The 12,099-nt window shown below is 42.6% G+C and overlaps 1 protein-coding gene across 1 annotated transcript in view; it reads right to left on the reverse strand.

Annotated features, from left to right (window-relative positions):
* Positions 1–12,099, reverse strand: part of CD2AP (CD2 associated protein) — a 109,604-nt gene that overhangs the window by 74,863 nt on the left and 22,642 nt on the right. Inside the window, exon 3 of the mRNA XM_079780212.1 lies at positions 6,966–7,119. Within this exon, the coding sequence (XP_079636338.1) occupies positions 6,966–7,119 (154 nt within the window). The remainder of the gene's footprint in view (positions 1–6,965; positions 7,120–12,099) is intronic.

Genomic DNA, 12,099 nt, shown 5'->3' on the forward strand with positions numbered 1-12,099 from the left:
CCGCATGTGGCTTGCAAGCCGCAGTTTGCCGACCACTGACCTAGGCCATTAAAGAAAGATTCAAGCTGTTCAAGATTCTAGCTATATTGCTGAGATATACCACCTTATTTGAGACAATCAAAATCTTATAAAATATTATCATTATCACCATTATGAAGCAAAAACTCTTATGATTAGGGATGCAGTATCATGTCTACAATATACTTTCAACTGACTCAGCTGAAAATAGGTATTTGTTTATTTATACATACAGATATAAAGCTAATTTGACAAAATGTAAACAGCAAATTTAGGTGCAGAGCATACCATGTTCACTGCACAATTATTCTTTCAACGTTTCCATAAAATTTTAAAATTTTCAAAATAAAATAGAAAGTTGGGAGGGAGGGTAGGGAAAAGATTAACCAAACAACTTATATGCATACTAGAGGCCCAGTGCACGAAATTCGTGCACGGGTTGGGGGGTGGGGTGTCCCTCAGCCCAGCCTGCACCCTCTCCAATCTGGGATCCCTCTCACAATACAGGACTGCTGGCTCCCAACTGCTCGCCTGCCTGCCTTCCTGATTGCCCCTAACCACTTCTGCCTGCCAGCCTGATCACCCCCTAACCACTCCCATGCCAGCCTGATTGATGTCTAACTGCTCCCCTGCCAGCCTGTTTGCCCCCAACTTGCCTCCTCTGCTGGCCTGGTCACTCCTAACTGCCCTTCCCTGCAGGCTTGATCGCCCCCAACTGTCCTCCCTTGCAGGCCTGGTGCCTCCCAACTGCCCTCCTCTGCTGGCCATCTTGTGGTGGCCATCTTGTGTCCACATGGGGGCAGGATCTTTGACCACATGAGGGCAGCCATCTTGTGAGTTGGAATGATGGTCAATCTGCATATTACCCTTTTATTAGATAGGATAGAGGCCTGATGCATGGGTGGAAGGCCAGCTGGTTTGCCCTGAAGGGTGTCCCGGATCAGGGTGGGGGTTCCCTTGGGGCGTGGGGCGGCCTGGGTGAGGGGCCTGTGGTGGTTTTCAGGCCAGCCACGCCCCCAGGTGACCCAAGCGGAGGCCCTGGTATCTGGAATTTATTTATCTTCTACAATTGAAACTTTGTAGCCTGGAGCGGAGCCAAGCCTCCTGCTCGCTCCATGGCAGCAGCCATTTATGTTGGAATTTATGTATCTTCTATTATTGAAACTTTGTAGCCTGGAGTGAAGGCCTGAGCCGGCCAAGGCTACAGAAGCTTGGCTTCCTCCATCACCCAGGGCAACCCTAGCCTCCTGCTCTTCCAGCTCCGTGGCTGCCGCCATTTCTGTTGGAATTTATTTACCTTCTATAATTGAAACTTTGTACCCTTGAGTGGAGGCCTGGGCCCACCAGGGTGTGTGGAAAGCTTGGCTTCCTCCATTGCCAGGGAAACCCAAGCCTTCCTCCTGCTCTCTGTGGCCGCAGCCATCTTGGTTGAGGTTAATTTGCATACTCGCTCTGATTGGCTGGTGGGCGTGGCTTGTGGGTATAGCGGGGTGATGGTTAATTTGCATATTACTCTTTTATTAGATAGGATATGCATAACCCATGGACCAGATAATAGTGCAACATAACTCATGGACACAGACGACAGTGCAGTGAAGGCCTGGGAAGCAGGTAAGAGCAGGGTGGAAGGGTTCAATGAGAGATAAATAAAATATGATGTAAAAAAAGAGACAGAACACCCTACCCCATTCGTCTGAGAGGCTGTAGATGGGGAGGAGTCATCTGAATGGGTCTTTTTCTCCTTATGAGTCAGAATATTTTAGTGTCAAAGAGCAGAGCCTGAACTAATATGCTCATTTTTTTAAAAATGTAAACTGCAAGATGTATTGTCAGTGACCATATTTTGATAGTATTCAGAATTTTCATTACTTTCTCCAGTGCTTACTCAAAATCAGGAGGCATACCATTTACTACCAACTGTTTACTGGGAATGAAACAATGTGTAGATTGGCATTCTAGTCAACTAATTTTTCATGTAGCAACATCATTTCTTTCAGCACAGCTACTAGTGATCTATCACTATCAACCTCAATGTATCTGTTTACATGCAAAAAAAGCACTTCTGTAGCATGAGTTCCCATTAATAAGGAATAGAAATTTACAAGCACTGATAACCTTCCCTCACACATGCTAAGTGTAGATTCTCATCTGACACCCATTTCTTCCACATATAAAGTGAAATATCTACTAATATTCCACAATTAATGTTAGACAGAGTTGTGATGCTGAAAGATGTCAAATCTTTACTCTCTAAGTAAAATACTCTACACCATCCACTATCTTTGTGCCTGATTTTACAAGGATCTCAGAAGTAATGTGAGACTTGTATCTGTTTTGCTCTTCTATAACTTCAGCAACTTATAACAGTCAACTTTGTCCTGGAAAACATTATTCAATACTAGTTCTAGAAAATACCTGTTTGTTTGACTGAAGAAGTTATCATGCTTAACTTACACGCAGTTTCTTTTTCTATTTTTAAATATGTTTTTATTGATTTTTTTTTTTTTTTTTAGAGGGAGAGGGAGACACACAGAGAAACATTGATGAGAGAGAAACATCAATCAGCTGCCTTCTGCAGGCCCCTACTGGGGATGGAGCCCACAACCCTGACATGTGCCATGACCAGAATCAAACTGGCAACCTCTTGCCCTAACCAGATTGGCTCAGTGGATAGAGCGTCGGCCTGCGGACTGAAGGCTCCCAGGTTTGATTCCGGTCAAGGGCATGTACCTTGGTTGCGGGCACACACCCAGTGGGGAGTGTGCAGGAGGCAGCTGATCGATGTTTCTCTCCCATCGATATTTCTAACCCTCTATCCCTCTCCCTTCCTCTCTGTAAAAAATCAATAAAATATATTAAAAAACAAAACAAAACTGGCAACCTCTTGGTGCATAAGATGACACTCAACCAACTGAGCCACACCAGGCAGGGCACAAAGAAAAGTTTCAATAGCTTCATGACTAGACTTCACAAAAAAGCCAATACTTTTTTGGCTTTAGAGACTATTTAAAAAAGTAGCTAACAAGTAGCTTCCAGATATTTAACATCATATTATCTATTTGAGCTTGTCCTTAGTTGCTTATTCAAAATTCAACACATCCAATTCACTTGTCTTGGCACACAAGATTTAAATAGAATATTCACTCTGCAATGTTTATCACTATAAACTTTTACAAATTGGTTTTAAGGGTTGTGGTTTTTTTTGTTATCCTCACGTGAGGATATTTTTTCCATCGATTTTTCTTGTTGTTGTTGTTAATGCTCACCCGCGGATACTTTTCCATTGATTTTCAGAGAGAGTGGAAGGGAGGGGGAGGGGAAGAAGGAGAGGAAGAGAGAGAGAAACATTCAAGTGAAAGAGACACATTGATTGGTTGCTTCCCAAATACGCCCTGACCAAGGCCAGGATTCTAGCCTGCAAATGAGGTACGGGCCCTTAACTAGAATCAAACCTTTGACCCTTTGGTGCGCAGGTCAACTATCCACTGAGCCAAACCGACCAGGGTTCCATTGCTTTTCAGAGAGTGAAGGGGAGAAGTGCAGGGAGAGAAACATCGATGTGAGAGAGACAGAGCAACTGGTTGCCTCTTGCATATGCCCAGACCAGAGGTGGAGAGTGAACCCACAACCCAGGTATGTGCCCTTGACCGGGAATCAAACCCGCGACTCTTTGGTGTGCAGGTCAACACTCTAACCATTTAGCCACAGTGGCCAGGGCTTAAGGTGTGATTTTTTTTTAATTACATTTTATTGGTTAGCAGTGTAAACTGTTATTTAACACTAGAGGCCCAGTGCACGAAATTCGTGTGTGTGTGTGTGTGTAGGAGGGGAGCAGGAGGGGGGTGTCCCTCAGCCCGGCCTGTGCCTTCTCGCAATCCGGTACCCCTCAGGGGATGTCCAATGGCCAGTTTAGAGGTTAGAAAAAAAAACCTTGTGAGAGAAAAAAAAACAAAACAAAACAGAGGCCACTCCAGCAAGGGTGGGTTCTGAGGAGCTAGGGTTAACTTTCTGCGTGAAGATTTGCCATGCCAGGGAAGAGGGGAGGAAGGAGCGACTGTGTGAGTGTGTGTGTGTGTGTGTGAGACACACACACACCCCCAAAGACTCCAGACTCTTTTGTTCTAAAGCACAAAACTTAGCTTTCCCCATATTTATCACATGTCTAAACACAAACCATCATGTACTTCAAGCAACATGTATTAGGGAAGAAGAATGCAGCCTTAAAGCAAAGGGTGGGGGTGTAAGAAGTGAGTAACTCCTCTCATCCCCCCAGCTGAAGCTCCTTGGGGGCTTGCCTCTTTGTGAATCCACATTTATCTCTTGGCGCATGGGAAGTTAGGGAGCACAGCATTATCCTGGGAGGGGAAGGTCATGGGGACTGCACCCGTGGTATCGCCCCAAATTTCATTTCCTCACCCTCCTGGGTTGCTTTCCACCCCACCATTAATCCAGTTAATGGGGTCGGAGGTCTGCAGCTGGACGCCTCCAGGTGGAGAGCGTGCTGGGGGCCGGGTGGTCCAGCTCCGAGGCAGCCTGTGGGCAGCAGTTCAAGGTGTTCTGCCCCGCTGCGCCAGACTCAATCCAACTGGGTGTAGGGAGAGATTGGGTGGCTCTGCAGCAGGCAGCTCCACGGCTAGCACCTTTAAATTGCATGCTTCTGGGAGAAAAGAAAAGCCTCCCCAGAAAGAGGTTTTTTAAAAGCCTTCAGGGACCAGGAGGTTAGCTGGCCAGGGCCATCCTTCCCCTGGCTGCCAGCTGCTGGCCCTGCCCCCCGGCCGCACCCACCTTAGCCTGGTGCCTCCTGCCACCCACCCCTGATTCCCCATTCCCCATCAGGAGGTTGGCCAGCAGGCCCTGATCAGGCAATCGGGGTGGTCAGTGTGAGTCATAGCAACCAGTCGTTCTGGTTGTTCGGTCATTCAGCCGTAATAGTTGCTTAAGCTTTTATATATATATATAGATTGCAATGAACCACTTTTTAAAACTAGTCTATTTTGTGATTGATGCAAACTAACAATAACAAAAATCAGATTTAAAAAAAACACACACATAAGCTTGCTTTTCCTGGAAAAGTAATCTGAAAGCAAAAATAACCTGCATCCTGTTTTAAATGTTAGCTAGCACCAAATGACCAATTTAGTCCTTCTGGCACAGGAACTTAAAAACTAGTTATAGAAGATCCTTAGGAAAAAACCTAAGCTTCCTGGCACCAATGACATAATGTGTGTTTTTTTCTTTCTTACAAAAAAAAAAAAAAAAGGAATTACGACCCATATGAGGAAGATAAAACTTAGTGTGTCTTTTCCTATTAGCAGATAAAATAAAATACTCATAACTTTAAAGCCCTTTGTTTAGCCTTCACTTAAGAAGAAACTTGTCTCTTTATAGCTCAGTAAAGCTAAAGAAAGTGGTAAGTGAATTTTAGAGTAGGCTTAAGTTATAAATAGTCCTTCTGTGGGCCTGAAAATTCTCCTTGTGCACAGAAATTCTACATAGAGCTTCACCTGTAGGATGTGGACACTCCGTTAATTGTCCTCAATCTCCAAACAAACAGAATTTCAGAATTCAGGACAATTAAAACTACTGAAACTCTCCATCTTCAGCTAGTGCACTGAAAAGAGTACAGGTGATATCTAAACATGGTTTGTACGTTGCATTTACTGGGATACAAAGAACACATAGAACCCTTTTATTGATCTGTCTCAGTGTCATAAAATCTGTTGCATTTTTATGAAAATTTGGTTTTATTTTATGAAAGTAATCAAAGGGTAATATAACCCAGAAAGTACAGGTTTCTCTAAACTTCAGACAGTAGCATAGAAAGTAAAAAGTTGAGATATAAGGAGACTATAAAAGTCATACATTTCTCTTACATTTGTGAAATGTATGTAAATATAATTTGTTTACAGTAGAGTACTTGGTACTGCAAGAGATTTGAAGACCACAATATCAAAGACACTAAGATAAATGTGGTTGAACACTAATTTACTACTTATTAAATTAAATTGAACAAAGTAATTAGTAATCAATCTCTCAAGGAGTTTCCGGTTTTACTACGTTAAAATGTTATCTGCTCCCATAAATGTTGCACTTCTTTGTACATGTTTAATACTTTTTGGTACAGTCTTTCTCAAGATGTCAAGCTCTTTGAGAACAGCAATATTATCCATCTTTTTCTAACACTTTCTCACCAGCAACAAAATAAAACTCAAGAGTTTCAGGGTGGGGAACATCTTGGGCTGTATAAGGCCCAAGAAATCACTTGGTCTGGCCCTGCCAAGGCATTAGGGGTGAATTAATTAAATGTTTGACCAAATATAGCAGGCTGATTTTTAAGTTGATAATTTTGTATGGCCTGCAAATAATATTATAAATATCCAAATGGCCCTTGGCAGAAAAAAGGTTCCCCACCACTGGTTTAAATGATCTATTCTAAGGTAATAAGATGGACTCCAACTCATGTCTGATTTCAAATGTGGTGCTGTCCCTCTATGCTAAACTGTTCTAACATTTGCAGAGTACCAAATATTTAAAAGGCACTCTCTTGGGGCAATCACCTTGGAAAACTGAATATTTATGTTCAGATGTCTAACCACTAAAGAAACATACTATCAAAATTCTTGCATCTACCTATACTGCTTAAGGATAAGCAGACACTTAAGCATTTCAGTAAATAAATGATATTAAAATAAATTTAAGGCAAAGTGTTAACAAGTCAACAGAGCCTATAACAATAATAAGAAAACAACTCCCACACATAGTTGTCAGCAACTGATATAAAGAACTGAATATACATGGGCCAGTAACTGGTAACATGAGAGTAAGTGGGAAGTTTCTCCACTCAGCTGCAAAAGACTGAGCTAATTTTTCATAACATAATTTATGAACAGCTACAAGACATCCTTCTATTTTGATTCAATTTAAAAGTAAAGGAATTATGTACATACTTTTTTTAATGTTTTTAGTTGGTGGATGTGGCTGAATTCCTCCAGCTGGAAGTCCATAGGTGCTTATTCGTTGTACAAGACTTGCTACATTCCCATGCCTTTCCCGTCTGATGGGCAAATTGTCATCCTTGGATTCTGTTTCTCTCTTAATTTCCTATAAAAGGGAAAATTAGGAAATAGGCAAATTAAGTTATATTTTATTAAATTCTCTATTGTAAAATGCCAAAACACAGGTAAGTGATCTATAATAATAAAAGTGTAATATGCTGATTAGACTGGACAGCCAAATGACTTTCCGGACGTCCTTCCGGACGAAACTGCCCCAGCAGGGGCTGAGTCAGGCAGTCAAAATGGTTAGGGGCGATCAGGCAGGCAGGCAAGTGGTTAGGGGTGATCAGGCAGGCAGAGTAGTTAGGGGTGATCAGGCAGGCAGGCAGAGTGGTTAGGGGCGATCAGGCAGGCAGGCGAGCAGTTAGAGGCAATCAGGTAGGCAGGCAGAGTGGTTAGGGGCAATCAGGCAGGCAGGTGAGCAGTTAGGGGTGGTCAGGTAGGCCGGCAAGCAATTAGGGGTGATCAGGCAGGCAGAGTGGTTAGGGGCAATCAGGCAGGCAGGCAGAGTATTTTGTGGAAGAGCCACACTCAAGGGGCCAAAGAGCCGCATGTGGCTCGCGAGCCGTGGTTTGCCGACTACTGTACTAACCTAACTCTCTTTTCTAGTTCCTGGACACCTAGTGCCCCCAAATTACTCTTTGGCTATCATCTTCAACAGCGGTTTTATTGAGTATTTATTTATTAGTAAGGCTTCTAGTGTTTCTTCCTTCTTTTCCCTTTACTGCCTTTACTTAATTAGCCAGTAAATAAAATACATATTAATCCCATAGCATCCATTCTCTACCAACTTCACTTTTTTTCCTGATTTTGAAAATGACTTCAGGAGATCCAGTAAAAAAAAAAAGTCCTCACTCAGAGAGTATCATGTCTTGACAAAGTACACTCAGAAAAACTCTGAATCTCATTCCACAAATGAGGAAAGCCTCTTACATAACAAGTAATCCAATTTTTTCAATCCAAAATTGGCCAAGAAAAAATACACGATAGGGATAATTTCAGATAAGAATGTATTATACTGATTTATTTTATTTCATAAGGGGTAAAAAGTAAAAATTAAAGGAAGTAAAAAGTAGAACTAAAGGAACATGAGAAATATAAGCAAATGAGGAAGCTAAAAAGATGGGAGAGAATATAGTTATTCTTCACCTATTAAGGTAATCAAAGATACTTAACTGTGACTGCACTAAGCAAAACCAGGTAACTTGAAAGATTATCAATCCAAAATTCACAACCTCTCCTTCATGTTGCAATCCTCTCTAATAAAATGGTAATATGCAAATTAACCATCACTCCACTACATAAGCCATGCCCATCAGCCAGGCCAAGCCACGCCCACCAGCCAATCAGGGTGAGTATGCAAATTAACCCAAACCAAGATGGCTACAGCCACAGAGAGCAAGGTTTCCCAGGTAACAGACTAAGCCAAGCTTTCCATAGCCGTTGCAGGCCTAAGCCTCCACTCAAGCTACAAAGTTTCAATTATAGAAGGTAAACAAATTCAAACAAATGGCGGCAGAATGGAGCTTGAGAGAACAGGCCAGGGTTGCCAGCGGCAACAGGGGAAGCAAAGCTTTCCGCACACCCTGGCCGGGCCCACCCGCTTAAGGCAACAAAGTTTCAATTATAACCCCAACACAAATGGCTTCAGGCCTCGGAGGGAGCCCTAGGCTTGGCTCTGCTCCAGGCTACAAAGTTTCAATTGTAGAAGGAAAATAAATTCCAGATACCAGGGCCTCCGCTTGCGTTGCCAGGGGGTGTGGCTGGCCTGCAAACCACCACAGGCCCCTCGCTCAGGCCGCCCCACACCCCAAGGGAACCCCACCCTGATCCGGGACACCCTTCACGGCAAACCAGCTAGCCCCCACCTGTGCACCAGGCCTCTATCTTATCTAATAAAAGAGTAATATACAGATTGATCATCACTGCAACACACAATATAGCTGCCCCCATGTGGTCAAAGATCCTGCCCCCATGTGGACACAAGATGGCCACCACAAGATGGCCAGCAGGGGAGGGCAGTTGGGAGGCACCCGGCCTGCAAGGGAGGGCAGTTGAGAGGGACCAGGCTTGCAAGGAAGGGTAGTTGGAGGTGATCAACCCTGCAGGAGAGGGCAGTTAGGGGTGACCAGGCTGGCAGAGGAGGGAAGTTGGGGGCAAACAGGCTGGCAGGGGAGCAGTTAAGCATCAACCAGGCTGGCAGCAGAGTGGTTAGGGGGTGATCAGGCTGGCAGGCAGAAGCGGTTAGGGGCAATCAGGAAGGCAGGCAGGCAAACAGTTGGGAGCCAGCAGTCCTGGATTGTGAGAGGGATGTCCGACTGCCCGTTTAGGCCCGATCCCACCAGGATCGGGCCTAAACGGGCAGTCGGACATCCCTCCAGGAGTCCCAGATTGGAGAGGGTACAGGCTGGGCTGAGGGACAACCCCCCGCCGTGCACGAATTTCGTGCACCGGGCTTCTAGTATATCTATACAATAAGTTGGTTTTCTGATCATGGCCAGTGCCATGATCATGATTTGAAAATAGAAATCACTTAAGTTCCATATTATAAAATCAAAGGTCACAAAGAATAAAAACTAGGTAAGAGCTTCTTTTTTCTTAAATGAAAGAGAGGATATCTAATCACTAAATTCCTATACAGTTACAGATGTGTTTATGTTAATTAAAATTAAGGAATATGGTTAGCCAAAGACGGGTAAGATTCCTCAGGGAAGGAACAACCTAAGACAGGCACAGTCGCAGAGGGGCCATCAGGAGAGAACTTGGGGGTCAACAGAGGTGGGGCACAGACCCTCACCCCCCTAACTTAGCAGGGGCCTGAACCCTCACCCCTTCTGAAGGAAGTCTCCTGCCCCAATGGCTACTTAACGTCCCATGCCCAGCTCAAATCGGGACCCGGGTAACAGACAGAGACTTGGCGGACAGCAGCTGCCCTCTCACTGCAACAAGAATTGTTTGAGTTGTCTTGAACCCATTGTGAGAGGAAGTGGGTTTTTGATATCTAAATCCAGCCTACCACCAGGAATGCTCAGGGCCTACTCAAGAAGGCAAATAATCCTTTCCACTAATATTTATAGGGTAAAATAAGATTGTTGTTAGAGTAATAAATTTGACAGTAAAATAGTAGTCAAGTTTTCAGGCTAATTTAAATTGGTTAATTGAAACAAGTGAATATTCTAGAAAAATTAATAGTAGTGGACAAAAAACAGTTCCTAAAGTGTTAACTAAAATTTTTATTGGTAGTTCATCTCATGATAAAATTGCATAACATGTAATGAACCTAAAGCAGTCATATTATAGTGCAAAAAATAAAATTTAAAAGCTATCAAGACTACATTTAAAAATTTTCAAAAGCCTCCTAATATTTAAATCAAAAAAAGGGGGGACAGTAGAAGAATATCATGTAAGGAAAAATATCCTGTAAGTAAATTACATCTAGAAAATTTGTACTTTAGAAAATTAATTGTAAGGCTAAAAGCAAGACACCCATGAAAAACACACATGGTGTCAAAACAAGCCAGAGGAAAATCATTTGGGCAAAAAATGAAAAAGGATCCCAAGTCAAATTTACAGGAAATATTCCTTTATTAACTTTTGGTCGAGAATATGTTTGTATATTTTCAGAAAACAACTCCGAGACCATGTGGATTCCGGCAACAGAGAGGAATTGACAGGACTACTCCAGCCATGAAGACAGAAGAGAAGCAGTCCAGAGATGGAAGACGCTGACGTCGCATTGCCATACTAGCAGTCAGCAGCTGTGCGTCACTGCAGGTTGCCCAGGACCAAACCAGAGAGGGTCGGACCTGCATTACCACCATTTGTCCAGCATCCAGAACTGAAATATCATTGCTGACATGAGCACATAAGGAACTGTTTGACATTGAAATTGGGTCTCAAAAGAACTGTTGGCCCAGAAAGAAACTCACTACACACTGATTCATTTGCCTTTCAGCATAACCATTATTGCTTGTCTCATTTTTGGTTCTTATAAGTGTATTTCTAGTAGCACATGATCTCACTCATCTAGGGGAAATGATGAACAACATAGACTGATGAACAAGAACAGACCCAGAAACAAGGAGGAATGGATCAGACTGTCGGGCCTCAGAGGGAGGGGAGGGGAGGGTGGGGATATAGGGGAGAGATCAACCAAAGGACTTGTGTACATGTATATGAGCTTAACCACTGGTTAAGGACAACAGGGGGGTGGGGGCATGCATGGGGAGGGGTGTGGGATGGGAATGGGGGGATGAGGACAAATATGTGATACCTTAATCAATACAGAAATTTAAAAAATAATAATAAATAAATAAATAAATAATAAATAAAATTAAATTAAGGAATATACATAATTATTTTAAAGTTTACATTCAGGATTTGCAAAAAGTGTTGGAAATCCTGAATGTGACCTCTAACTTTACTGAAGCATAAATCAGAATGTATGGAAAAGTGACATTAATAATAAGGAAAATAACATTAAATGTTTATTTGGTACCATATGCTGTTCAAGCTACCAAGATAATTAACCCCATTCTTAAAAATCTTACTATGAAATCTATTTGTACTTCTGAATGCTAGCATATCAGAATTATCAAGAAAAACAGTAAAAATATAATGTAGGAAGGCCATTTTGAAAGTTTCTAAACTTACTTTTCTCCTTCCCCAAATAAGCTATTCTCCATGAAACCATTGTCTCTTCAATTTGGACAAAGGGCCTCCCTATTTCAACTGTCCCTCCCCCATTTGTAAAAGGGAAGAGTAGGAAAAGGGGTGGGAGGACTTATGTACACTTATTGGCATCCTACTCCTTTCCTTTTCCTATCACAAGAATGCTAATGACAGCCAAGTGAAGTAGATTAGAAAAAACACTAAATAAAGCACTCTTCTCCTACCCATATTCTTTCAGACATACCACACTGATCGAAATGAACTGAAAATACCTCAATAGTTTATAATGGTCACCCTTTTTATTAATTTTTTAAAAAAGTGCTATTTGTTTAAAAAAATGCTATTTGTGTTTTCA

This window comes from Cnephaeus nilssonii (assembly GCF_951640355.1).
Source record: "Cnephaeus nilssonii genome assembly, chromosome: 9".
NCBI lineage: Eukaryota > Metazoa > Chordata > Mammalia > Chiroptera > Vespertilionidae > Cnephaeus > Cnephaeus nilssonii.